Here is a 27,696-nt window from a genome sequence, read left to right on the forward strand (position 1 = left end):
CTACCAACCCTTACACCCCTGGAGAAATACAAAAAAAAAAAAAAGGGACCACTGACCTCCTTTTGTTTTGGGATTCCCTGTCTTCCTCATAACACTCCAACAATCATGGGCAGGTTCCTCTCAGGTCTAAAGCTCTGCTCTTTTGCACTGGTCTTCTTGATCTCTTTGGCTTCTGTGTACATAATGTGTGTTATATGCTATGCTTGCATATATGCATAAATGTGTACATGTGTTTGTATGTTGTTTACATGGTACCAATTTAGAAATACGTAAATACTCATAATTCAAGTAAATAAGCCCAAATGCTTTTCAGGTTCAGGTTGACGTTAATAAGCCTTCAGTAAATAAAGCTAGCTTTAAAATTGTTGGTAAAATAACATAAAAATGGCTTCAGAATTTAATTTGGACATTTTGCCTAGGTCTGTCAGACAAATTTATGCTATCTCTGCTCGATGTTTTAGTGTAATAAAACTACTGCTTTTGTAATAATTTGTGATGCTTGTTTTGTCTGTGAGCTAAAGCTCTAAGGGCTGGCTAATGGGGTCCCCCAAAGCCCTGTATACATCTTGCTGTGAGCTTATGCCTTTGGTTTTGAGCCTCTGAATTCTGAGGTGTAGAAAGGTGGTCATGGTGAGGCCTGGCAACATATGTGCATGTGCAGCACCTGCACCATCAGCTACATGGCAGGGCTAAGCCTAACACGGCCCTGTCCTCCCTGGCCCAACTCTGTCTATTGGCCGTGTTGGGAAGGGTGGGATCCTCCTGGCATCATCTTCACAGCTCTTTCCTTTGTCCTGGGCTCTGTACCTAGTATGTGAATCCAGAACCCAGACAGGTCCTGCCCTTCATAGCCACCTGTGTGCCCACTGGGTACTTGGGACCCAGGATGACTGAGGGGACACACTGGGGAGGGTATCTATGTCCCGTATCTCAGAGGCCTTAGTCAATATGACACTGGCTAGTATAAGGATAGACTGGTTTTGCTTTTGCAAAAAAAAAAAAAAAAAAAAGAAAAGTTAACTTAAATGGCTAGTTTTGTTCCCCATAAGCAATTACAATGTAATTGTTAAGAACAAGTAAATTAGGTAAATATGAATGGGATAAATACTTATAGACAAATGTGTCAGTTCAAAAAAATCTTTTCAGTAATTTAAAATCTTAAACCCATGTTATGATAAATAATAGATTAGCATGAAATGTTTGTGTCACATCGAAATAAATTAAAATACTAAAATATTAATTATTAAACATAAGTTTAAGCTTACATACTTTTGGTTTTTTATTTCAGAAAAGAAAGAATAAACTTATTAGTAAATATGCCATCTTCCACATTAAAAAATTGTTCTATGGAAAAGGCTGCTTCTAAAAATTATAAAATATATATTCATAAAATGTACACAGCAATTAAGTTGCTTACTTCTCAGGTTTTTCACTGAAAATTAAGGTTACTAAGAGTTAAAAGTATAATTACAACATGTAATCAAAACTACTAGAGATAAAGGAAAAAATTCTGTATATAACATGTACAGGAAGGGTAGGATACGTTTTTGGTGAGGAAGATTATTAAAAAGGCATAAGGATGTGGTTTTTGTTTAAAAAGGTAATTTTGTCTACTTTAGAGGTTATTTAAAAGTTGTTCCCAAATAAAGAAATAAAAAGATGGTATAGATAAAAACTGAATGAATATAAAAAGTTGAAAAAGAATAAAATAAAATTTTAAAGAGGTTATGAAAGTTTATAAAAATTGTATCATGTGTGGTCAAAGCTGACTATACAGGATAGGTTTATTTATAAGATTTCATTAAAATTAACTTTAGCGGCCGGGCGCGGTGGCTCAAGCCTGTAATCTCAGCACTTTGGGAGGCCGAGACGGGTGGATCACGAGGTCAGGAGATCGAGACCATCCTGGCTAACACGGTGAAACCCCGTCTCTACCTAAAAATACAAAAAATTAGCCGGGCGCAGAGGTGGGCGCCTGTGGTCCCAGCTACTCGGGAGGCTGAGGCAGGAGAATGGCGTGAACCCGGGAGGCGGATCTTGCAGTGAGCTGAGGTCCGGCCACTGCACTCCAGCCCGGGCGACCGAGCGAGACTCCGTCTCAAAAAAAAAAAAAAAAAAATTAACTTTAGCATTGATACTGATGCAAAAATAAATTTTGGTTGTCTCTTGCAAACAAGATTTACAAATATTGACAAAAAAAGATTTTGTTCACTTTTTGAGTAAACTGCAAAAAAAAAACACAAAAAGAAGGGAGAGAAAGTAACAGTCTGACTATATATGCTTCATGCTGTTTTTACTGTGTCTTTTGATTATTTGGAAAACTGAGTCTCCTCTATCAAAGAGTAAAGGTTTTAGCTTTTTGAAATCTCTGAATTATCACTTTGGTTAAATGAATGATTGTTTCACAATGACCTGTGATTCTACTCTTCATCAAGTCTTTTGAACCTTTACTTTTAAAAGACTTCAAAATCAAATTTCAAATTCTAAATTAAATCTTTTTAACCTTGAACTAACTTTCGAACATTCCAGAAGGGCCTTTGGAAGGTCCAGAGAGACATATTAGGCTTATTTGGTGTGTTAAAATCACACGGGAAGCATTGTCAAATACAAAACGGTGTTTAGTTTTCCTTGAGTTATATTTGTATAAATGTGTAATTAATATGTGTTCCAAAATAGTATGCGATTCCTAGAAATCTGGTATGTCTTGGTTTATGTTACCAGTCATAATTGTAATGTTAAATCTCGTATGCCACAAAAATAACCAGATTTCTTTGTGCAGAGACAAAACGACTCCCCCTTGGATGTTAATCCACCATTGACTTCTGAATGACCCCATTTCTGTGAATGCCTCCTGATTTTTTCTTAATTTATTGTCCTTAGTGTAAGAATATGTGCTCACTACGAATCCCGATTCTAGATCAAAGCAACCTTGATGTTATCACATAAATTATAGGCTATGACACATATAACATTCTTGCCTGTTCTGGAGGGTTGCCTTTAATTGTCTTGCTGAAGCATGTATACCTTTCCCCTATGGTATACAAGCCTTGGGTCTGGGGAGTAACAGTGCAGATATCGACCTGTCTTGCAGTCACCCAAGACCACGCTTCTGTCTGTAAGTTCCCCTAATAAATCATCATGTATCAACAGACTGGATTTACCTGCCTCATTCTTTGGTTTCTTGGCTCATTTGGCATTTGAGAACTGCTTTTTAACGTACGGATCTTTCACAGAACACCTGGTCGACTGCATCATTATTATGAACTCCCATAAGATTTTTAACCATGGCCATTTTAAGTCTTGTTGTCCACAGTAAACTGTTTTACTCTGATGCTTCTCCTGAAAGATATTTGCAAGCAACAACAATCCTAAAGTGTTCTGTCTTCAAGAAGGTTCACGAAAAAAATAAAAAGCTTCTGAGAGTTACCCTGAAAGTCAGACCTCTGCTAATGACTTTGAGATTATCCAGTTGGACTGGATAAAAATTTTAATAATTCCAGTGGAAAAAGTTGGAGTCATAAAACTGTGAACTCAACAAGCAGATAAGAAAGAATTACATGGGCATCAATTGATTAAGGATTATGATATTTTATGGCTTTTTGTTTGAACATTACTGATTCTTTTTGTTTTGTTTTCCAAAGTTAAAGAGCTTCCTTTTGGCCGGGCGCGGTGGCTCAAGCCTGTAATCCCAGCACTTTGGGAGGCCGAGGCGGGTGGATCACGAGGTCAGGAGATCGAGACCATCCTGGCTAACATGGTGAAACCCCGTCTCTACTAAAAATACAAAAAATTAGCCGGGTGTGGTGGCGGGCGCCTGTAGTCCCAGCTACTCGGAGGCTGAGGCAGGAGAATGGCGTGAACCTGGGAGGCGGAGCTTGCAGTGAGCCGAGATCGCGCCACTGCACTCCAGCCTGGGTGACACAGCACGAGAGCTTCCTTTTATTCCTCTTAAACTTTACAGCAATTGGGAATAGTTTTGTGAACAAAATTGAAACATTTGCCTTTCTCTCTACCTTATCCCTCCAAAATATTGAAATTCATGGATATTCTTATGTTATGGCAATGTAGTTATTTGCATAAGTTCAATAAGAATCTGTTCTTCTTGGCTGGGCGCGGTGGCTCAAGCCTGTAATCCCAGCACTTTGGGAGGCCGAGACGGGCGGATCACGAGGTCAGGAGATGGAGACCATCCTGGCTAACACGGTGAAACCCCGTCTCTATTAAGAAATACAAAAAACTAGCCGGGCGAGGTGGCGGGCGCCTGTAGTCCCAGCTACTCGGGAGGCTGAGGCTGGAGAATGGCGTGAACCCGGGAGGCGGAGCTTGCAGTGAGCTGAGATCCGGCCACTGCACTCAAGCCTGGGTGACAGAGTGAGACTCCGTCTCAAAAAAAAAAAAAAGAAAAGAAAAAAAAAAAAAGAATCTGTTCCTCTTGTAACAGAATACAAATGGAGACACTGGTTATTTTACCAAGGCCTTGACTGGAATGTCATATTTTCATCTATGACCAGACAGCTTTACAGAACTGAGGCTGACATTATGAAGCCAATAGAAGCCCTGGGAAAAACTGGCCTAACACCTTACATACACAATTTTTACGGCTGCCTCGTGGTAGGTAAATAATGTAACTTTCTGTTTTTGTTTTTTTTTTTTCTTGAGACAGAGTCCTGCTCTGCCACCCACGCTGGAGTGCAGAGGTGTGATCTCGGCTCACTGCAACCTCAACCTCCAGGGTTCAAGTGATTCTTGTGCCTCAGCCTCCCGAGTAGCTGGGATTACAGGCATGCACCACCATGTCCAGCTAATTTTAGTATTTTTAGTAGAGATGACATCTCACTATGTTGGCCAGGCTCAAGAAGAGAGAAATTCACTCAATTTGTGTAATTATTACAGACGTAGTCTGAGGGCAAGTCAAATCTTTGATTTGGCTTGTAGCCTTGAGAGGCTTTTAAAAGTTTAATCTGAGATTCCTTATAAAATTTTTTAGCAAAGCCAACTTGAAAAGAGCCTATATAATAAATCATTATTCTAATTGTACTTTATGCAAATAATCAGGCCAAGTTAATAAATTTTACAAACAAATTAGTATCATTTTGAGTATCTTTAGTAGAAATGAAAGGCTGAAGAAAGAAAAGTTACATTTCAGAAGAAAACTACGGTGCATATGTTATTAGATTCTAGCCCTGTTCATTGTTTTTGAGTTTTTCTAGGAAAACTTCTGACTTGGAATCACTAAAATTAAAATTTCTTTTTTCCAAAGACCCTACAAGCTGAAGCTAGTAAACTTGGCTTTGAAGAAAAAAATCACAACAGCTTTATTTGAACAAACTTACACACAAACTAAAATCCAGGAAAATCTATCACATTGCCACTGGCCGTCTCAGCTGACTGCCCCCATGACTCTAAAAGAGACTAGTTTATAGACCACCACAGACATTAACATTTGTTTTTCATCTGTTTCCATAAAAAATGTCTCTTATTAAATATCTGTTTGCCTGTGTCATGTATAGAGGTCTAACTTTGAGAGCCCATCTACAATGCCATCTCTTAAAATGAGAAACTACTGTTTAATTGGATTGGCCTATTCTCAGGAATGAGAGGCTGGTTTAATGCGATCCTTTACCATTCAGCTACTAACTCTATTTTCCTCTCCACAGTCACTAGCTCATCTTTTAACATGTGAAACGTCCAGGAAAGTCTGAGTTCAGAAACGAATATCCCAAAATGGGGCACTTTGATGTGCTAAAGAAGCAACCTGACGGTCTCGCTGATCTTCTGCCTGCTCCTGTTTCTCAACTCTCTGTCTCTCCCAAAGCACAGGATGAAGCTGTTCTCTGAAGCTCTCTTATTTGCCTGAAGTCAAGACCTACCAAAGAAAAGAATTACCTCTGGCCCTTCCCTTAGTTTTCATTAACTTAACTCATATTGAGGAAGAAAGATTCAAGTCTGTCAATACACCTGGACAGACTTTTGTCACAAACCATTTGTCATCTGTTCTGGTCCTATTCAGTATTTCAGAGAGAATCATTTACCACCCATTGTCTGTTCTGTGGGCCCAAGAGACTTTGTCCCAGGTCACTGGGTATTTTCCAAGTCCATTAATTTCCCCCTAACAATCGTTTACTATCCTCAAATTGCCACATATTCCCCATCTCTTTCCTCTATGGAGAAGGGTATATAAACATCTGTATCCCATTTAGCTACTGGGTAGTCAGATTCTCCTCTGATTATCCTGTGCCATGCATTTTACAATAAATGTCGTATGCCTTTTCTCCTTTTAATCTGCCTTTTGTCAGTGAACCTTCAGAGGAGGAAGTGGGAAGCTTGGTCCCTACGGCAGCATGACTGGTAATGAATGGTAAAAGACTGGAAACAACCAACATGTGCATCACAGTTAAATTAATTATGGTTGTTCCTACTGTGCAATACTATGCAAATGTAAAATGAATGAGGATGTTCTTTAGATATTGAAGCAGAAAGCTCTCTAAGGTATGCTAAGGAAGACAAGCAAGGGAAAGAGCAATGTCCGTAATACGCTCCTGTATGTGTCAAAAAGAGGGGGAAGATAATACGAATTGGCTTGTAGATGCAGAAAAATATCTGCATTAAAAAAGAAATTATCAACCACTGGCCATTTCCTGTTGGAGCCCTGGGGAACTGAGTAGTTTTGATGTTTGAGTCATATAAATGTAGTATCTATTAAATATAGGAAACAAATCATCCAGGTGTTTTCATCTGACACTTTTGTCCTCAAAAACCCATTTTAACATATTTTTCTAAGGCTCTTCTATTACATTAGTGGTGCTTCTCACTACTTGATTTGACCTGAATTTTGCCAGGAATTTAAATGAGATGTCCAAATACGGTGTTCAGGTGATGAATGTTACCTTCACATCTTCACTCAGATGTCCAGGTCCTACTTGAGTCATCATTAGGCTAAGCAGCCTATGTTAAAAAATCGTAATAATAATTAAAAAGTCTGAGCCTATGTCAATATAACTGGTGAATAATAATATGAGCTGATTCTCCAAGGATGTACACAGGGGCCAAAAGGAAAGGGGGCTACTGCTTCCTTGGCCCTATTAGTATGAACAGAGACTGCATGGAGTTTCCCCGTGCAGCACAGTTTTCTAAAGTTTTATTATGTGCCTTGTGGAACAGTACCATAGAAGTGACTTTGCATACAGTGAGCATTGCATAGGTCTGTATATATACCATAACAGATCCTACTCAGACAGTGCTTCTAGACTGTGCTTGGCTTAGGGTCAGGTATTGGGGTAGAAGTGGACTGTCTGGCCCAGAGGACTTTTCTCTGCTGAAGTTTCCCCTCTTTTCTCAGTTACAAATGTCAGTCACCATCCCTGCCAATTTAGACTGAACACTTGAAGTTCCCTTTGGGGGAATGCTACCCATTCCTTTATAAAGCTAGGGGAGGGGATCCTAACCACTCTTCTGTCACTTGGGTAAGAGGACCAGGTTGGATGCTCTGGACATCCCATCCCAGTTTTACCTGAACAACCTCTCTTTTATCTGTTTTAATGTTGAACATCCTGGTTGACCAAAGCCTCTTCTTGACCCATTATATTATCCAATTTCCAGGAGAGTATTTTGGGCCTGGAGAATGACTTAATGGAGGGTTTCCCATTGCTAAAGCCAGCATATGTTCAGAAAGAAGTGTGCATACCTTGGAGGAACTAAGAATGGCACTACCAGAGGTAGACCAGATTAACTCAGGGGTAAAGAGCAAGGTGCAAGCACAAAATGGTCATCTCAACTTCTACCCTGAGTATCTCACATGTGCTGGGTCCTGGGCTAGAGGCTTGGCATACACTTTCTCCAATCTCTAAGATCTGGGAGGCCAGTAACATTGCCTTCACCTGTTTTCTGGACTCCTGGCCTCCCTGGAGACCTTCACCTAACACTCCATTTAATGTGTGCCCCCCACCATTTTTTCACTACCCTGTTAACTTCACAGCATTCATCCAACTTCACAGCATTCATCAACAGCATTCATCATCATATTTGTTGAATGCATTTGAATGCTTCATAGCATTCATCAATTCTTTTGCTTATTAACTGACTTTGTATTACTTTTCCCACTAGGTTTTAAGCTCAATTTGAGTAGAAACTGTGTTAATCTTTTCCACTATTTAATCCCAATGCCTTGCCCAATGTATGGCAGTGAGCAGTTATGATTATTTGTTGTATTAATTCATTATTATGTGTATAATTTAGGTTGATTATTTAATATATATCGATTAAGAAATCTAAACAGGGTTTTTATGTTGGGTAGTTGTTCTAGTGATTAAAATAAGAAAAACACTAGATAATTTTTCTAAACTACATATAACAAAGCAAATTTCATCAGTTTTATATTTGGTTTCAGTTTAAGGTTTCAAGAGGTCCTAAGAACAGATCAAGTGCCCCAAAAGTTTACTTCTTAGTTAATCCTATTCATGATTATTTTCAGGAAAGGAGGTTTCACAACAAATTTCTAACTTGTTCTTTTGTTCCATTCTTGTATATGTTTAAAAAACATTTATTGAATAATTTTAATCTGTTAAGCACTGAGGATATAAATACATATAATACTCAATCTCTCTCCGTTAGGAGCTAAGACACATGTCAAAATAACTATAATATAATATGATAAACTTTTTAATAGTCACAAGCAGAAAGTACTTTAAATTAGATTAGAGTTTGCTTGGGGTGGGTGTAAGAGAGAAAGTCCACAAAGAGTCACATTAACTTGGAATTCAGGCAAATTAGAAGCTATCCACCCTCTTTCAAGGGTGAATCATGCAAATATCTTGGAAAAGAGAAGAACAATTTACCCAATCCAGTTATTCTCTTGGTTTCACTGGACTAACAATATAAACTCTAAGGAAAGCCCGCAAAGTGAAGCCAGTAAAAAAGCAATGTAGGGCAAAAGGGTCAAAAAATGAGCAGGGTCTACTTGTGTGGTTCAGCAGAGCACAATAGTGTATATATAAAGGAGGGAAATGGACATTCAACACCTGCACACGCACACACACACACACACACACACGGATATACTTACTCATACACACATTCATTATGTCATCCTTCCCAGTCAGGGCAACACATTGGTTCACAGCTTATCTCTCAACATTTGGAAACAGTTACCTTGCTTTAATTTATTGAATAAATATGAAACTCTCTGCCAACGTGTCCTGATGGAAGCCAAGTGGTGTCCCAGCTGGGGGAGGAGGTGTCAAAGCCCACACTGAGTGCGAGTGGATGGCGGAGTCGTAGGAAACGCCCTGCAGTGGAGGTGATGACTGACCAGAGGATGTGCCTGATATAAGGGAGGAGTTCGGGAGCCAGAAGGCGGCTTCTTTCCCTTCACCAGAAGGCACCATGGGAGCATGCACTCACACTTTCTTAGGTTCCTCTGCCATCAGCTCTGCAAGGGCTCGAGAAATTCAGAGTAAGCAACCAAAAAACAGGATGAGGCTGACAGAGGCTTGGGAGGGTGCCAAGAATTCTCCCCCACCTTCAAGGCCTTGCGTTCAAGGTATCTGGCCAAGGGAGCTTCATCTCCTTGTTTTATCTGTACTCAACTTGCCTATCCCAGGCCCCAAATGAGAAAACTCTGTGATGAATTCAAGGTTAACTTCATTTGCTGAAATTCAACATACTGAGTACCAAGTGCCTTCTTTCATTTACACATTTATGTCAAACAACCATTCAAATGGTAGGCTTTTTGCTAAAGCAAGACTGGCCACAGCAAGGCACTCCAGGCTGACGGGACAGCACATGCATTCCCATGAAAGCACCAACCAGCAGGCCTGCAGGGTTAAGGACTGATATGTCCCCATCTGGCTGCCAGGAGGCCTGGCAGGAGGCAGACGATGAAGGGTTGGGACTTTATTCCATAGGCACTGTGGAGCCGCAGGTGGAATTTAGTCAAAAGAGAGGTTCATCTTGATTTGTGTTTTGAAAAGATGGTCATTTGGAAAAAGGAGATGAGAAAAATAAACTTAGAAGAGGGAAAAGACTTAAAAACAATTTTTTCCCAACACATATAAACAGCTCTTTCTATTCTGATTAACAATGCAGCCTAAAAAGCCAATATTAATAATAACCCCCTATGTAGCATTTAGTGTGTACAATTCACTTCATCTTCACGATAGTCCTCTGCAAAATGGGGATTAACAATACCTCTTTGATTGGGTCATTGTAAAGATAAATGAATGAACAAAATCATTTTTGTGTAAAGGACACCACCCAGGGTGCAGCACATGGTAAACTCAGAAATGGCTCCTTGCTGGCTTGCATCAGCTTCAACACCTTCCTCCCCTGTGATTTCAAAGCAGCTATTTTTTTGCAAGGCACCTACTCAAGTTCTGTTCCTTCACTACCAAACACTTCTTTAGGGGGGATGGGAGTAGGCCTTGGGGTCATTCTGACTCAGGATCATTAAAGTCTGAAAGCCTGAGATTTCTGAAAGGTTGGTCTCCAGGGAGCTAAAGTTTTGGTTTATTTTTTCCTAGTGCCTTACCCCCATGACCCTGCTCTTTCAAATGCCTGCTAGAGCTTCAAGGCAAAGTTTCATCTATTTTTATTAAGTTGTGAGCAAAAATAATACCTACACCCCCAAACTATAAAATTTTGGAACATTTAAAAACAGAGTTTAAAGCTGAGATCAAGTAAAACTAAATCATAGCGTGGTTAATGTGATGTTTAATAATAGAAATTATAATTGTGCTCTCTGTTAATTAGACCTAAGTGATATTTCGCTTGTGTAAATGACAGTAATGACTGGGGAGGGCTGGAGTGTCTCTGAGACCTCTCTGAAGGCTGGCCAGATACTCATTTTTGATGTCTGGCAAAAGGGATTGGGGTGAGGGAGGGAGAACTTCTGCGGGCTTCCAATACATCCTCTTGTTTTTGGAAATGACAGAATGAGAGCTCTACTTGCCCTTTCCCTTCGAGGCCTTTCGATATGCAGTAATTAGCCCAAAGCCGACATTTAGACTCCTTCCAGTCCCTGTAAAAAAATGGAGTATCACCCCACACCAAGGGACTAGATATCAACCCCAATTTTCTCTGTTCCCCGACCCTCACCAAGGTAGGCCTAGGACATCCACATTCTTCTTGCCCTTATTCCAACTCTCGAGTCTAAAGTGCAGAGGAAAGGCAGAGCAAGATGGCTGAATAGCAGCCTTCATCATCATCCTCCACACAGGAACACCAAATTTAATGACTATTTATACAAAAAAGCACCTTCATATGAGCCAAAATCAGGCGAGTGATCACATAACCTGGTTTTAACTTAGGATCACTGAAAGGGACACTGAAGAGGGTAGGAAAGACAGTCTTGAATCATTGACACCAATCCTCTCCCATTCCCCAGCAGCAGCCACAGGGCGCAGAGAGTCTGTCCGCTTTTGGGAGGGAGAGCACCGTGATTCCCACATCACTGTCCCACCTTTGCATTGGAGCTCAGTGCTGCCCTATCGCAGTGGAAAGCAACACCAGGCAGAACCCAGCTGTTGCCATGGAGGGAGCACTGAGACTAGGCCTAGTTCAAAGGGCACTCGTTCATCCTAGTGGTTGGAACTTGAGTTATGGCAAGGCTTGCCACGGTGGGCTAATGTACTCTGGGGTCCTAAATATACCTGAAAGGCAGTCTAGGCCACAAGCCGTGTAATCACTGGGACTGTTCTGGTACTATGTTGGGCTTGGAGCTAGTGGACTTCGGGGGCATGAAACCCAGTGAGACACCAGCCAGGGTGGTCAAAGGAGTGTTTACGCTACCCCTCCTCCAACCCCAGGCAGTGCAGCTTGCCTCTATGGCAGAAACCGCTTCCTTCCACTTGAGGAAAGGAGAGGGAAGAGGAAAGAGGTCTTTGTCTTACAACTTAGATACCAGCTCATCCACCATAGGATACGGCAGCATGTAAGTCCTGAGGCCCCCATTCCAGGCCATAGTTCCCAGAAGACATTTCTAGACATACCCTAGGCCAGAAGAGAACCTGCTGCCTTTAAGGGAAGGATCCAGTCCTGGCAGGATTCATCACCTGCTGACTAAAGAGCCTTTGGGCCCTGAGTAATCAGCAGCAGTAACCAGGTAGTACACATCGTGGGCCTTGGGTAAGACTCTGAGATCTGCTAGCTTCAGCTGTGACTGAGGGCATTCCCAGCTGTGGTGGCTATGGAGAGAAACTCCTTCTGCTTGAGAAAAGCAGAGGAAAGAGTAAAGGGGACTTTGTCTTGCAGCTTAAATACCAGTTTGGCCACAGTGAAGTATAGCACCAAGTGGGCTTTTGGAGTCCCTAATTTCAGGCTTTGGGACTTGGGCAGGATTTCTGCACCTGCCCGGGGCCAGAGGGGAGCCAACTGCTCTAAAGACCTTGAGTGAACATCAGCAAGAGCCTGGCATTGCTCTCCGTGGGCCTGTGGAGGTGGTGGCCACAGGGAGAGACTCCTCTGCTTGTAGAAAGGGGAAGGAAGAGTGGGAAAAACTTTGGCTTCTGTCTTGGGTGCCAGCTAAGCTGCAGTAGAATAGAGCACCAATTGATTCCTAGGTTTCTGACCCCAGGCCCTGGCTCCTGAATGGTATTTCTGAACTAGCCCAGGGCTGGAAGGAACTTGCCACCCTAAAGGGAAGGATACAAGCCTGGCTGGCTTTGCCACCTACTGATTGTAGGCCCTAGGCCTTGAGTGAACATAAGCAGTAGCCAGGTAGCGGTTATGGCAGGCCTTGGGCAAGACCCAGTGCTGTGCTGCCTTCAGGTCTGACCCAGCACAGTCCCAGTGGTGGTGGCCACAGGGGTGCTTATGTCACCCCTTCCCTGGTTCCAAGCAGCTTATCACAGAGAGAAGCTACATTCTTGTAGGAGAAAGTAAGGGGAGACAACAGTCTCTGCCTGGTAATCCAGGGAATCCTTCTGGAACTTACACAAGACCACCAAGGTGGTACCTCTATGAATCTGCAAGAGCCACAGCATTAGTGGGCTTAAGGTGTCCCCTAATGCAAATACATCTGCAGTGACCAAAGACTTAGATCACAACACCCAAGTCCCTGCAAATATCCAGAAAGCCTTCCAAAGAAGGACGAGTACAAACAAACCCAGACTGTGTACAAACAAACCCAGACTGTGAAGACTACAATAAATACCTAACTCTGAACTATCGAGACCCCAATGAACATCCACAGGCATCAAGACCATCCAGGAAAACATGACTTCACCAAACGAACTAAATAAGGCATCAGGGACCAATCCTGAAAAAACAGCAATATGTAACCTTTCAGTCAGAAAATTCAAAATAGCTGTCTTGAGGAAACTCAACGAAATTCAGGACAACACAGAGAAGGAATTCAGAATGCTATCAGATACATTTAACAAAGAATCAAGCAGAATTTCTGGAGCTGAAAGGCAACTGACATACTGAAGAATACATCAGAGTCTCTTAACAGCAGAATTGATCAGGTAGAAAGAAGAATTAGTGAGCTTGAAGACAAGTTATTTGAAAATACACAAGAGGAGACAAAAGAAAAAAAGTAAAAAGGAATAAAGCATGCCTACGAGATCTAGAAAATTGCCTCCAAAGTTCAAATCTAAGAGTTATTGGCCTTCCAGAGGAAGTAGAGACAGAAATGGGGTAGAATGTTTGTTCAAAGGGATAATAACAGAGAACTCCCCAAACCTAGGGAAAGATATCAATATTCAAGTACAAGAAGGCTACAAAAGACCAAGTAGATATAACCCAAATGACACTACCTCAAGACATTCAATAATCAAACTCTCAAAGGTCAAAGAAAAAGAAAGGTTCCTAAAAGCAGCAAGAGAAAAGAAATAAATAACATACAATGGAGCGCCATTACATCTGGCAGCGGACATTTCAGTGGAAACCTTACAGGCCAGGGGAGAGTGGCATCACATATTTAAAATGCTAAAGGAACCACACTTTTACCATAGAATAGTATATCTGGTGAAAATACCCTTCAAATGTGATGGAGAAATAAAGACTCTCCCAGACAAACAAAAGCTAAGGGATTTTATCAACACAAGCCCTATCCTATAAGAAATACTAAAGGGAGTAGAAAGAGACTAGAAAGAAAAGGATGTTAATGAGCAATAAGAAATCAATTGAAGGTACAAAACTCTCTGGTAATAGTAAGTACACAGAAAAACACAAAATATTATACACTGTAATTGTGGTGTGTAAACTACTCCTTTTTTTTTTTTTTTTTTGAGACAGAGTCTCACTATCACCCAGGCTGGAGTACAGTGGCACCATGTCAGCTCACTGCAACCTCTGCCTCCCGAACTCAGGCAATTCTCATGCCTGAGTACCTAGAATTATATATAGGTGCATGTCACCACACCCAAGTAATTTTTGTATTTTTAGTAGAGATGCGGTTTCACCATGTTGACCAGGCTGGTCTCGAACTCCTAATCACAAGTGATCCCAAAGTGCTGGGATTACAGGTGTGAGCCACTGCACCTGGTAGAAAGACTAAAAGATGAACCTATCAAAAATAATAACAATAACTCTTCAAGACATAGACAGTACAATAAGACATAAATAGAAACAACAAAATGTTAAAAAGCAAGGAGATGAAGTTAAAGCGTAAAATTTTTATTGGTTTCTCTTTGCTTGTTATTTTGTTAATTGCAATCAATGTTAAGTGATAATCAGTTTAAAATAATGAACTGTAAGACATTATTTGCAAGCCTCATGGTAACCAAACCCAAAATCATAAAACAGATATACAAAAAGCAAAACTCAAGCAATTAAAACATACTACCAGAGAAAATCACACTCACTAAAAGGAAGACAGGAAGGAAGGAAAGAAAGAAGACTACAAAACAGTCAGTAAACAACAAAATGCCAGAAATAAGTCATTAATTATCAATAATAACATTGAATGGAAATGGACAAAACTCACAAATCAAAAGACAGAGTAGCTGAACGGATTTAAAAAAAAAAGAAAGACCCATACATCTGTTTCCTACAAGAAACACACTTCACATATAAAGACACACATAGGCTGAAAATAAAGGGATGAACAAAGATATTCTACGCAAATAGAAACCAAAAATGAACAGGAGTAGCTATACTTAGACAAACTAGATTTCAATGCAAAAACTATAAAAAGACACAAAGAACATCATTATATGATAAAGGAATCAATTCAGCAAAAGGATTTAACAATTGCAAATATATACGCACCCAACACTGGAGTACCCAGATATATAAAGCAAATAGTACTAAAACTAATAAAAGAGAGACAGATGCCAATACATTAATAGCTGGACACTTCAACACCGCACTCTCAGCATTGGACAGATCATCCAGAAAGAAAATCAGCAAAGAAACATCAAACTTAATCTATACTATAGACCAAATGGATCTAATAGATATTTACAGAACATTTCATCCAACAGCTACAGAATACACATCCTTTTCCTCAGCACATGCATCATTCTTAAGGATAGACCATATGTTAGGCCACCAAACAAGTCCTAAAACATTCAAAAACACAGAAATAATATCAAGTGTCTTCTCTGACCACAATGGAAAAAAACCAGAAAATAATAACAAGAGGAATTTTGGAAACTATACAAACTCATGGAAATTAAACAATTTGCTCCTGAATGATTAGTGTGTCAATAAAGAAATTAAGAAGAAAATTGAAAAATTTCTTGAAACAAATGATCATGGAAACAGCACACCAAAATCTATGGGATACACTGAAAGCAGTACTAAGAGGGATGTTTATACCTATAAGCACCTACATCAAAAAAGTAGAAAAACTTCAAATAAACAACCTATTGATGCATCTTAAAGAGTAGAAATACAAGAAAAAAACCCCAAATTAGTGAAAGATAAATAATAGGCCAGGCACGGTGCTCATGCTTATATCCCAGCACTTTGGGAGGCTGAGGCAGGAGAACTGCTTGAGCCTAGGAGTTCAAGACCAGCCTAGGCATCATAGCGAGATCCCATCTCTATAAAAATTTTAAAAATTGGTCAGGTGTGGTGGCATGCACCTGTAGTTCCAGCTACCCAGGAGGCTGAGCTGGGAGAACTGCTTGAGCCTGGAGGTCAAGGTTGCAGTGAGCTGTGATCATGCCCCTGCACTCTAGCCTCAGCAACAGAGCAAGATTCTGTCTAAAAAAAAAGGAAAAAGAGGCCGGGCGCGGTGGCTCAAGCCTGTAATCCCAGCACTTTGGGAGGCCAAGACGGGCGGATCAATGCAGGTCAGGAGATCGAGACCATCCTGGCTAACACGGTGAAACCCCTGGGCTCTACTAAAAATACAAAAACTAGCCGGCGAGGTGGCGGGCCTGTAGTCCCAGCCACTGGGAGAGGCTGGAGGCAGGAGAATGGCTGGAACTCCGGGAGGTGGAGCTTGCAGTGAGCTGAGATCCCGCCAATGCACTCCAGCCTGGGCGACAGAGCCAGACCCGCCTCAAAAAAAAAAAAAAAAAAAAAAAAAAAAAAGAAAAAAAAAAAAGAAAAAGAAAAAGAAATAATAAAGATCAGAACAGAAATAAATGAAATTGAAATGAAGAAAACAATGCAAAAGGTCAACAAAATGAAAAGTTAGTTTTTGAAAAGATAAAATGGACAAACCTTTACTCAGACTAAGAAGAAGAGAGAGAAGACTCAAATAAAATCAGAGCTAAAAAAGGAGACATTACAACTGATACCACAGAAATTCAAAGTATCAATAGTGACTACTATGAGCAACTATATGTCAATAAACTGGAAAGTGTAGAATAAATGAATAACATTCCTAGATACATACAACCTATCAAGATTAAACCATGAAGAAATCCAATACTTGAACAGACCAATAACAAGTAATGAGATAGAAACAGTAATATAAAGTCTCCCAGTAAAGAAGATTGGGACCCATTGGCTTCACTGCTGAATTTTACCAAACATTTAAATAAGATTAAATACACAACTCTTATTCAAACTATTCTAAAAAATAGAGGAGCAGGGAATAATTCCAAATGCATGATGCAAAAATCCTTCAGAAAAAAACTAGTAACTAAATTCAACAACACAATAAAAATATCATTCATCAGAACCAAGTGCGATTCATCCCAGGGATGCAAGGATGGTTCAACATAGGCAAATCAATCAATGTGATATCTCATAGCAACAGAATGAACAACAAAAACCATATGACCTTTCAATTGATGCTAATAAAAGCATTTGATAAAATTCAACATCCCTTCAAGATAAAAACTCTGAAAAACTTGGGTATAGAAGGAACATGCCTTAACATAATAAAGTCGTATATGACAGACCCATGGCCAGTTTCATACTGAAAAACCAAAAGCCTTTCCTCTAAGATCTGGAACAAGACAAGGATGTTCACTTTCACTACTGTTATTCAATGTAGTACTGGAAGTCCTAGCCAGAACAATCAGATATGAGAAAGAAATAAAGGCCATCCAAATTGGAAAGGATGAAGTCAAATTACCCTTGTTTGCAGATGATATAATCTTATATTTGGAAAACACTAAAGACTCCACCAAAAGTGATTAGAATTGATGAACAAATTCAGTAAAGTTGCAAAATACAAAATCAACATCCAAAAAACAGTAACATTTCTATATGGGAACAGCAAACATACATATTTCTATATGCCGACAGCAAACAATCTGAAAAATAAATTTAAAAACTAATCCCATTCACAATAACTACAAATAAAATACCCAGGAATTAACCAAAGAAGTAAAAGATCTACAATGAAAACTATAAAACATGGATGAGGCTGGGCACGGCAGCTCAAGCCTGTAATCCCAGCACTTTGGGAGGCCGAGACGGGCGGATCATGAGGTCAGGAGATCAAGACCATCCTGGCTAACACGGTGAAACCCCGTCTCTATTAAAAAATACAAAAAAGGCCGGGTGCGGTGGCTCAAGCCTGTAATCCCAGCACTTTGGGAGGCCGAGACGGGTGGATCATGAGGTCAGGAGATCGAGACCATCCTGGCTAACACGGTGAAACCCCGTCTCTACTAAAAAATACAAAAAAAAACTAGCCGGGTGAGGTGGCGGGCGCCTGTAGTCTCAGCTACTCGGGAGGCTGAGGCAGGAGAATGGCGTGGACCCGGGAGGCGGAGCTTGCAGTGAGCCAAGATCCAGCCACTGCACTCCAGCCTGGGCGACAGAGCGAGACTCCGTCTCAAAAAAAAAAAAAAAAAAAAAAAAAGACCTGGATGAAAGAAGTTGAAGAGGACACAAAAGAATTGGAAAGATATCCTGTGTTCCTGGATTGGAAGAAGTAATATTGTTAAAATGTCCATAAAACCAAAGCAAATTACAGATTTAATGTAATACCTATCAAAATACCAATGAAATTCTTCACAGAAATAGAAAAACACAATTCTAAAATTTATATGGAACCACAAAAGATTAAGAATAGACAAAGCAATCCTGAGCAAAATGAGGAAAACTGGAGGAATTACATTACTTGATTTCAAATTATACTGCAGAGCAATAGTAACCAAAACGGCATGGTACTGGCATAAAAACAGACATATAGACCAATGGAACAGAATAGAGAACCTAGAAAGAAATCCACACATCTACAGTGAACTCATTTTCATTAAAGGGTTTTCATTAAAGGGGTCAAGAGCATACATTAGAAAAAGGACAGTCTCCTCAAAATAATGGTGCTGGGAAAACTGGAAATCCATATTCAAAAGAATGAAACTAAACTCTATCTCTCACCATATATAAAAATCAAACCCAAATGGATTAAACACCTAAATCTAAGACCTCAAACTATGAAACTTCTACAAGAAAACATTGGGGGAACTCTCTGGGACATAGAACTAGGCAGAGATTTCTTGAGTAATACTCCACAAACACAGGCAACCAAAGCAAAAATGGACAAATCAGACCACATTAAGTTAAAAAGTTTCTGCACAGCAAAGAAAATAATCAACAAAGTGAAGAGACAACCCACAGAATGTGAGAAAATATTTGCAAACTACCCATCTGACAAGGGATTAATAAACAGAATATATAATAGCTCAAACAACTCTATAGGAAAAATGTCTAATAATCTGATTTTAAAAGGGGCAAAAGATTTGAATAAACATTTCTCAAAAGAAGACATACAGATGGAAAACAGGTATATGGAAACCTACTCAACATCATTGATCAGTAGAGAAATACAAATCCAAACCACAATGAGATATTATCTCACCCCAGTTCAAATGTGAGTGAATAACTCACTAAAAGTGAGGCAATAACAAATATTGGTGAGGATGTGGAGTAAAGGGAACCCTCTTACACTGTAGGTAGGAATGTAAGTTAGTATAACCACTATGGAGAACAGTTTGGAGGTTCCTCAAAAAACTAAGAATAGAGCTACCATGTGATCCAGCAGTCCCACTGGTAGGCATATACCCCAAAGAAAAGAAATCAGTATATCGAAGAGATATCTGCACACTCATGTCTATTGCAACACTAGTCACAAAAGCCAAGATTTGCATCAACTTAAGTGTCCATCAACAGATGAATGTATAAAGAAAATGTGGTACATATACACAATAAAGTACTATTTAGCCACAAAGAAGAATGAGATCCTGTCATTTGCAACAACATAGATGGAAATGGAGGTCATTATGCTAAGTGAAATAAACCAGGCACAAAAAGACAAACTTTGGGATGGGTGAGGTAGCTCACACCTGTAATCCCAGCACTTTGGGAGGCCAAGGCGGCTGGATTACCTGAGGTCAGGAGTTCGAGACCGGCCTGGCCAACATGACAAAACACTGTCTCTACTAAAAATACAAAAATTAGCCGGGTGTGATGGCACATGCCTGTAATCCCAGCTACTCGGGAGGCTGAGACAGGAGAGTGGCTTGAACCGCCTAAGGCGAAGGCTGCGGTGAACCAAGATTGCAGCACTGCACTTCAGCCTAGGCAACAGAGCAAGACTCCATCTAAACAAAAAAAAAAAAGAAAAGAAAAAAGACAAATTTGCCGTGTTCTCACTTATTTGTGGAAGCCAAAACTTAAAACAATTAAACTCATGGAGATAGAGAGGATAATGATGGTTACCAGAGGCTAGAAGGGTAGTGGGGGTAAGGGGGAGGTGGGGATAGTTAATGGGTACAAAAAATAGAAAGAATAAATAATATCTAGTATTTGATAGCACAACAGGGTGACTATGGTCAATAATAATGTAATTTTAAAATAACTCAGAGTATAATTGGATCATTCATAACACAAAGGATAAACGCTTGAGGGGATAGATACCCCATTTACTCTGATGTGATTATTACGTATTGTCTGCCTGTATTAAATTATCTCATGTACTCTATCTATTATGTGCCCACAAAAGTGATAAATTAAGAATTTTTAAAGAATAAATGAAACACAGGGAGCTCCAGAACTGGGTAAACACAGGCTCTAGCTTGAGCTGAAACAGAGCATTCAAGCCAGCAATGGGTGGGCCTGGGACCTTTACTTGGCTTGATGTGAGGACAGTGCCCTCCTCTCATGAGGACTCTTTTGTAGACTTGGCTCATATTATTATGCAATGCTTGTCACCTTTCATTAACTTTTCTTGCAAGTCTGCCTATTTCTTTCAACTCTATGTGGCCAGGAGAGGCTTTGTGCCACTATTTCAGATGCAGACACACATCTTAGGGAAAACTGTCTGCGAGCGACGGCTTTCTCAGCCACAAGTCAGAGAGGTGGAGAAATCAATTTGAATTCTGGGCATCCAATCAAATATTTAGAACAGGACACATCACCCTTTGAAAGTTGCAAAGTAAACAGAAGTTCAGCCTGGGAAGCAAATGTACTTCTGATTATTTAAACTGAAGTTTTAGAGAGGACAGTGGTTCCAACAACTTCAATGAGGGAACTTCAGGCAAATGCGGAGAACAAATGCAAAGTAGCATCCACATAGTCCTAGTAGCATCAGAACCCTATTAATATACTCACATCCTGGAAAATGTCTGTTTCAGGCTTTTAGCAATTATTATCTGCAAACTGTGTTGCCATAAAGTTTGAATGTTTTTCATCAATTAGTAAGAATCCATACCCATGTCCTTATAAGTGTTTGCTTTTCTTTTGTATCATCAGCTAATAGACATTTAATGAAATACTAAGAAAACGTGCTCTCCCAGTGAAGAGACCACATTTCATATTCCTTCCAAGTCATCTCACCACCATATATTTATATTTCTGGATCTTTGTTAACTATATTTTCATCAGTGTCCCTTAAAACCTTGCTACTCAAAATACGATCCAGGGACCAGCAGCATCAATATCACATGGAAGTTTGTTAGAAAAGCAGACTCCCAGGCCGTTCCCCAGGCCCTACTGAATCAGAATCTGCAATCCCCCAGTGATTCACCCTATAGCGTGAGAGTGCTGAGCCAAAAGAGCATCTGTATCTGACAAATCTATAACCAACAAGAAAAGGCAAATACTTTTGCATAGAAAATCCAGGTACAATGGTATATATGTAGGCATACGCAGTGATAATACTAATAAATGCCAGTATGCTTACTGAATGCCAGACCCTGTTATAGGGTCATGACTCTTCACCACAACACAGGACATAGGTACCATCCTCCTCATTTTTTAGATGATTCACAGAAGCACAGAGAGCTTAAGTAACTTTTACAAAATCACACAGTAAATCAGTGGAAGAGGCATGACTTGAACCCACGCAATTCGACTTCGGGGGGCAGGTTTGTAACCATTATACTCTACCATTACATTCACCATTCCTTAGCAGTGTGCACCTGTATTCAGGAAATTAAACAGTTGATTTGGGATCTGAAAGATAAAGCTAGATTGCTATCAGGCCCATCATTTTAGTTCAGTAACGTTTAGAAACAGAGAACATAAAAGTTGGAGATCATAAAACTCTAAGAGAATGCCCTTGGGTATTTTCTGAGGACGCTGAAGCTCCAAGACGATGTGTGAAAACCAGTGGTTTTTCCAAAGGAGTGGAAAATTGGAGGCTATGATGTTTCCCATGATGTTTCCTGTCTCTTCTATGCCGCATCCTAATTCTTTCAGGGTTTGCTCTTCCAAAGATACTTCATACACATCAGATATCAAGTGACACCTTGTTCCTTTCTGAACTTGCATTCAAAATGTGAGAACAAAATCCTGTCATTTGCAATAGCATGGATAGAACTGAAGGACATTCTGTCAACTGAAATAAGCCAGGCATACAAAGACAAATAGCACATGTTCTCACTCATATGTGGGAGCTAAAAAAACCAAAATTGAACTCCTGAAGACAGAGAGTGAAATGACGGTTGCCAGAGACTGGAAAGGGTAGTAGGGACAGGGTTATAAAGTGAGGATGGTTAATGGGCAAAAAAATACAGTTAGAATGAGTAAGATCAAGTGTTTGGTAGCACAATAGGGTGACTATAGCTAACAATAATTTATTGTATATTTTAAGATAACTAAAAGAGTAGAGGCTGGGCAAGGTGGCTGACGCCTGTAATCCCAACACTTTGGGAGGCCAAGGTGGGTGGATCACCTGAGGTTAGGGGTTCAAGACCAGCCTGGCCAACATGGTGAAACCCCGTCTCTATTAAAAATACAAAAAATTAGTTGGGTGTGGTGGCGTGAGCCTGTAATCTCAGCTACTCAGGAGGCTGAGGCAGGAGAATCACCTGAACCCAGGAGGCGGAGGCTGTAGTGAGCTGAGATTATGCCATTACACTCCAGCCTGGGCAACAAGAGTGAAACTCCACCTCAAAAAATAAATAAATAAAGTAAAATAAAATAAAAGAGTAGCACTGGAATGTTCCTAATACAAAGAAATGATAAAAGCTTGAGGTGATGAATACCCCAGTTACCCAGATTTGATCACACACTGTATGCCTATATGAAAATATCACATATACCTCATAAATATATACATCCATTACATACTCATAATAATTAAAAATATACTTTTTTAAAATCTGAGAATATCAGTCCTGCTTTATAAGTTATTTTGCATCCTATTTGAAACCTCCTCATTCAAAATGTTATTGGGAGGGTAGGCTGTGCTCACAAATCACACCTCAATATCCCTAATATTAAACACTGTAGCAATTTATATTCAAAGTATAATAGGAACTTCCAGGTGTTATAGCCAAAGAGCTCTTCCTGTGATAAAACTCGGTCTGCCAGCTAGCTATAGAGTGCTAATTAAGATAGACTCTTCGTTTGGGCTCCAGAGTCATTTACCTGCTAAAGCTTAGCTCCACTAATACGTATGTAGATGAAAGGAGGGTAGAAGTCCAAGCGCAAATTAATGTGGCTACAGAATTTGTGCCATTTCATCTAAGATGCCGATTTTTAACCAAATGGTGCTTTCTGTCAACACTGAACATCCCACAAGGATTCTCTCAAGCCCAGAATGTTTGCAGAACGCCAGGCGGGGAGTTCCTGGAACAGACTTCAGAAGCCCAAGGAGGTTGAAAACTTCCTGTTTAAAGTACAACTTCTGCTATAAAAGGCACGAATCAACTTTCCTTTGGAAGCCTGCCCCTTCTGGGGAGAGGCAAGATAAAATATGCCATTCCCTTAAAATGCCACCCTCATGACGCCAAGCATTTCTTGATTTAACCAGCAGTGTCCTTTCCATAACCTCTGTTTCATAGGCAAGGAAGGAGCTCCAGATCCAACTAGCAAAGATTGCCGTGTCCCTTGTGAAGCATGTGGTGTCAACATAAGTCACTTAATAATGGAAATGCTAGAGTGGGACCTAGTGACGCCCAAAGATCAAAAGCACAGTCAGGGCTGACCAAGCAGCCCTATCTCAGCCCACTCCTCCCAGAGCGCATGGTTCAGTGGCCCCGACGTGGGCTGGGGGCAGCTAGCAGCCTAGTCCCTCCCTGGAAAACAATGGAGTCAGCAGTCACAGATCAAACACCCTAAGAATTCACCCTAGTTCAGGGGCACTTACCTTGCACTGCCCAGACACACAGATGGCCGTGCCATTCTGGTCACAAGGGGTGCCATCGATAACCTTCTCAGCTTGCCGTACATAGAAGCGGTAGCCCATTGCCTGGCAGTTCAATTCACATTTGCGATTGCCTTTCACTACCAAAATAAAATAAAATAAAGGTGAGGTATAAGCAATATCATCTCTGTGGAATCAACACCTTTTTTCTTCCTATAATTTTTATTGAGATAAAATTCATATAACATAAAATTAAGCATTTTAACCAACTACACAGTTCAATAAGTCTTTGTATATTCATAAGGTTGTATGTCCAACCACAACCATTATATAATTCCAGAACATTTCCATCAGCTCAAAAAGAAGCCCTGTGCCTGTGAGCTGTCATTTCAATTCCTCGCTCCCCCTAGATCTTGGCAACCACCAATCTACTTTCTGTCTCTATTGATTTGCCTATTCTAGACATTTCACAATCACACACTCTTTAAAAGTGCATGAAAGTTATCAGCTCTCCCCATATTCGATGACAGAGGGAAGGGATTGTATCTTGATCTATTTGCATATAGTAGTGATACAATGCTGAGTGAATATTGTAAAGGAATTCTTAAAGACTCTCGCCATGCAAGTAACAGATTCTACTTTTAGACATCCTCCCATGCTTTGCCATTGTCATAATTAATTATGTTGGTCCAAAAGTAATGTCACAATTACTTTTGCACCAACCTAAATATATTTCATATATCAGCAATCATAGTGAGCACACAATTTTTATGTTCACAAGTCTCACTCTGTAACCCAGGCTGGAGCACAGTGGCGCGATCTTGGCTCACAGCAACCTCTGCCTCCCGGGTTCAAGTGATTCTCCTGCCTCAGCCTCCCGAGTAGCTAGGATTACAGGTGCCTGCCAACACAGCCAGCTGATTTTTTTTTTTTTTTTTTTTTTGTATTTTTTAGTAGAGACAGGGTTTCACCATGTTGGCCAGGCTGGTCTTGAACTCCTGACCTCAAGTGATTCACCCACCTCAGTTTCCAAAAGTGCTGGGATTACAGACATGAGCCACCACACCCAGCCATATTCTGCTTTTTTAACTTAATATCTGCATGGTTATATCATCTGTATGCCTTTTTAAATGGCTGCAGCTTCCTGTAATAATTCCTCCATTATGACATATTTAAGTGGCTTCTCCATCACTCTAGGTTGAAGTTCAAAGTTCTAAGCGATGGATAAAACCTCTTTCAAGAGCGGAACCTCGCCTACCTTTATGGCCTCATTTCCTCCTGTTCTTCCTTAAATTCACATTCCTAAATACACATTCTACACACAACTAAGCACTCCCTGTCTCTAGCCGTTGCTTAACTGTTCCTTCCCTCACTTGGTTGGCCTGCATTTGTACTTTGTTTGCATTTCCAGGTCACCTCCTCAGGAAGTCCTCCACGAATCTGGATCCCACCTGTACTTTTACCCCCTCTCAGGTTGATGTGTCCTCCTCTATTTCAGGGCTAACCATGCTATGTTGCAGTGTGGTTTTGCGGTAATACAGGATGTCTCTGTCTTCTTCACTTTTGTATCCCAGGAACCCAGCACAGAGCTTGGCACATAGCAAATGCTAAACAAACCTCTGAGGAATAAAACAAGGGATGGATAAATGAATATCAGCCTTTTCTCCCCCTTGTCTTTCTCTCCCCTCCTCCTGCTAGATATATTTCCCTACCTCAGAGTCTTTCTCTACATTTCTATCACTTCATACCAAGCCTGGCACACAGACAGTGCTCAGTAAATGCTAAATTAATTACTGCTACAAGGAACATCTCAGAACAATTTAGTTGCTTCCAAAATAAGAATGAAAATAAATTTCAGGCAAGATATATTTCTATATCTGAAAGAGACAGACAAGCCAAGTACACACGGATTTAAAAAAAAACAAAAAAAAAACTGTTTTGGAGACAAGACTAATGCTTTGCTCAGCCATAGCCTGTTCCAGGCTGTCTAAAATCAGATTACCAGATTGGATAATACTGACTTTTTCCTACACAACACGATACAGCATATTTCCTCAGTGTGGCTGCCTGACTGTCATAGCAATAAACTTCCTTCTATTCCAAAGCCAGTGAAAACCTCTAACAGGAAATAACATGGAGCCTCTGGGACCACATGGTTCCGGATGATTGCATCATCTAGGTACTCTGAGCTCTATCTTAGAAGTCAAGAGACCTGGTTTCTTCCCTTGGCTGCCCAAAAGATGTAAGAGGTTATTTGGGGGGGGGGGGGGAAATAAAAGAATACCAAAATGGAAGCACCTTTGGGATTTATTTCAAACCAAATCATTTGATAGATTAAAACACAGGCTTAAGAAAGGAAGTGACAAGTTGGAGGCAAAACTCATCTCCCACAACTTGCTTTCTCATTTCATCTATCAAGACCCTATTCCCTCTCTCCCCAGCTCCTGACTTTCTCAAGCACTAGAACTATCCAGGTGCCTTGCACTGTAAGTAATAAAAGTGCCTGTGAAAGGCAGCCTCATCTGAGAAAGGGTTTGGGGTCCTCACTTCTCTTGGCTTCCTCCCAACTATCTCTATCCTTTGAGATACTATCTTTTGGGGCCACAATTTTATTCCTCAATATTTGCAAACATACTGCAGAACATTCTGAGGGAAAAAAAACAACAAAAAAAGCTAAACACAAGACAATTACAGTAGAATCTCCAAATGGCCACAAGAAAAGAGCCCAGAGGAATAGCCTTAACTCTGGGCTCCTCCCACCAGTAGACACTGGGGACACTGCATCCGCCTTCTCACACTTGCAACTAGGAGATAACTGAAACCTGAGGACAAGGGACTTCTTAACAAAACTGCCTAGCATCCTGTTGCCTTAGAAAATACTCACCCTAGTTCTTCTCATAAAATTATGTAATGACTTCTCTAGACCCTGCATAGACTTCCTACCCACTGCCCCCACCTTTGTGTCTGTGTGAGATAGGGTCTCGTTCTGTCACTCAGGCTGGAGTGCAATGGTGCATTCTTGGCTCACTGCAATCTTGACCTCCCAGGCTCAAGCCCTCCTCCCATTTCAGCCTCTTGAGTAGCTGGGACTACAGGTGTGCGCCACCACACCCAGCTAATTGTTGTATTTTTTGTAGAGATGGGGTTTTGCCATGTTGCCCAGGGTGGTCTTGAACTCCTGGTCTCAAGTGATCCTTCTGCCTTGGTCTCCCAAAGTGCTAGGATTATAGGCATAAGCCTCTGCCCCCAGCCCCCAACTCCTTTAAAATTCCTCATAAAAATACATTTGGGCTGGGCACAGTGGCTCATGTCTGTAATGCCAACGCTATTGGAGGCTGAAGCAGGAGGACTGCTTGAGCCCAGGAGTTCGAGACCAGCCTGGACAACATAATGAGACCCTGTCTCTACAAAAAAAAAAAAAAAAAAAAAAAATTAGCTGGGCGTGAGGGTGCACGCCTGTAGTCCCAGCCACTCAGGAGGCTGAGGCGAAAGGATCCTTTGAGCCCAGGAGTTTGAGGCTGCAATGAATTGTGATTCTACCACTGCACTCCAGCCTGCATGACAGAGCAAGAGCAAGATCCCATTTCAAAAACAACAACAACAACCTTTGAAGGGTTTCAAATTAAGGTTTTGCATGGATATTCACCTTATTCTTTTTTTTTTTTTTTTTTTTTTGCCTTTAAGTAAAGTACAATTCTGATGCCAGGAGACTCTTCTCTAAGCAGATTTTGTCAGGTTTTGTTGGTGCAGGG

General features: G+C 40.6%; 1 protein-coding gene across 2 annotated transcripts in view; it reads right to left on the reverse strand.

Annotated features, from left to right (window-relative positions):
- THSD4 (thrombospondin type 1 domain containing 4) overlaps positions 1 to 27,696 on the reverse strand; it is a 680,084-nt gene that overhangs the window by 357,312 nt on the left and 295,076 nt on the right. For both annotated transcript variants that reach the window (XM_031668519.1, XM_021940676.2), the window contains one exon: positions 23,948 to 24,084. In XM_031668519.1, the coding sequence (XP_031524379.1) occupies positions 23,948 to 24,084 (137 nt within the window). The remainder of the gene's footprint in view (positions 1 to 23,947; positions 24,085 to 27,696) is intronic.

Source organism: Papio anubis, chromosome 7, assembly GCF_008728515.1.
Source record: "Papio anubis isolate 15944 chromosome 7, Panubis1.0, whole genome shotgun sequence".
Taxonomy (NCBI): domain Eukaryota; kingdom Metazoa; phylum Chordata; class Mammalia; order Primates; family Cercopithecidae; genus Papio; species Papio anubis.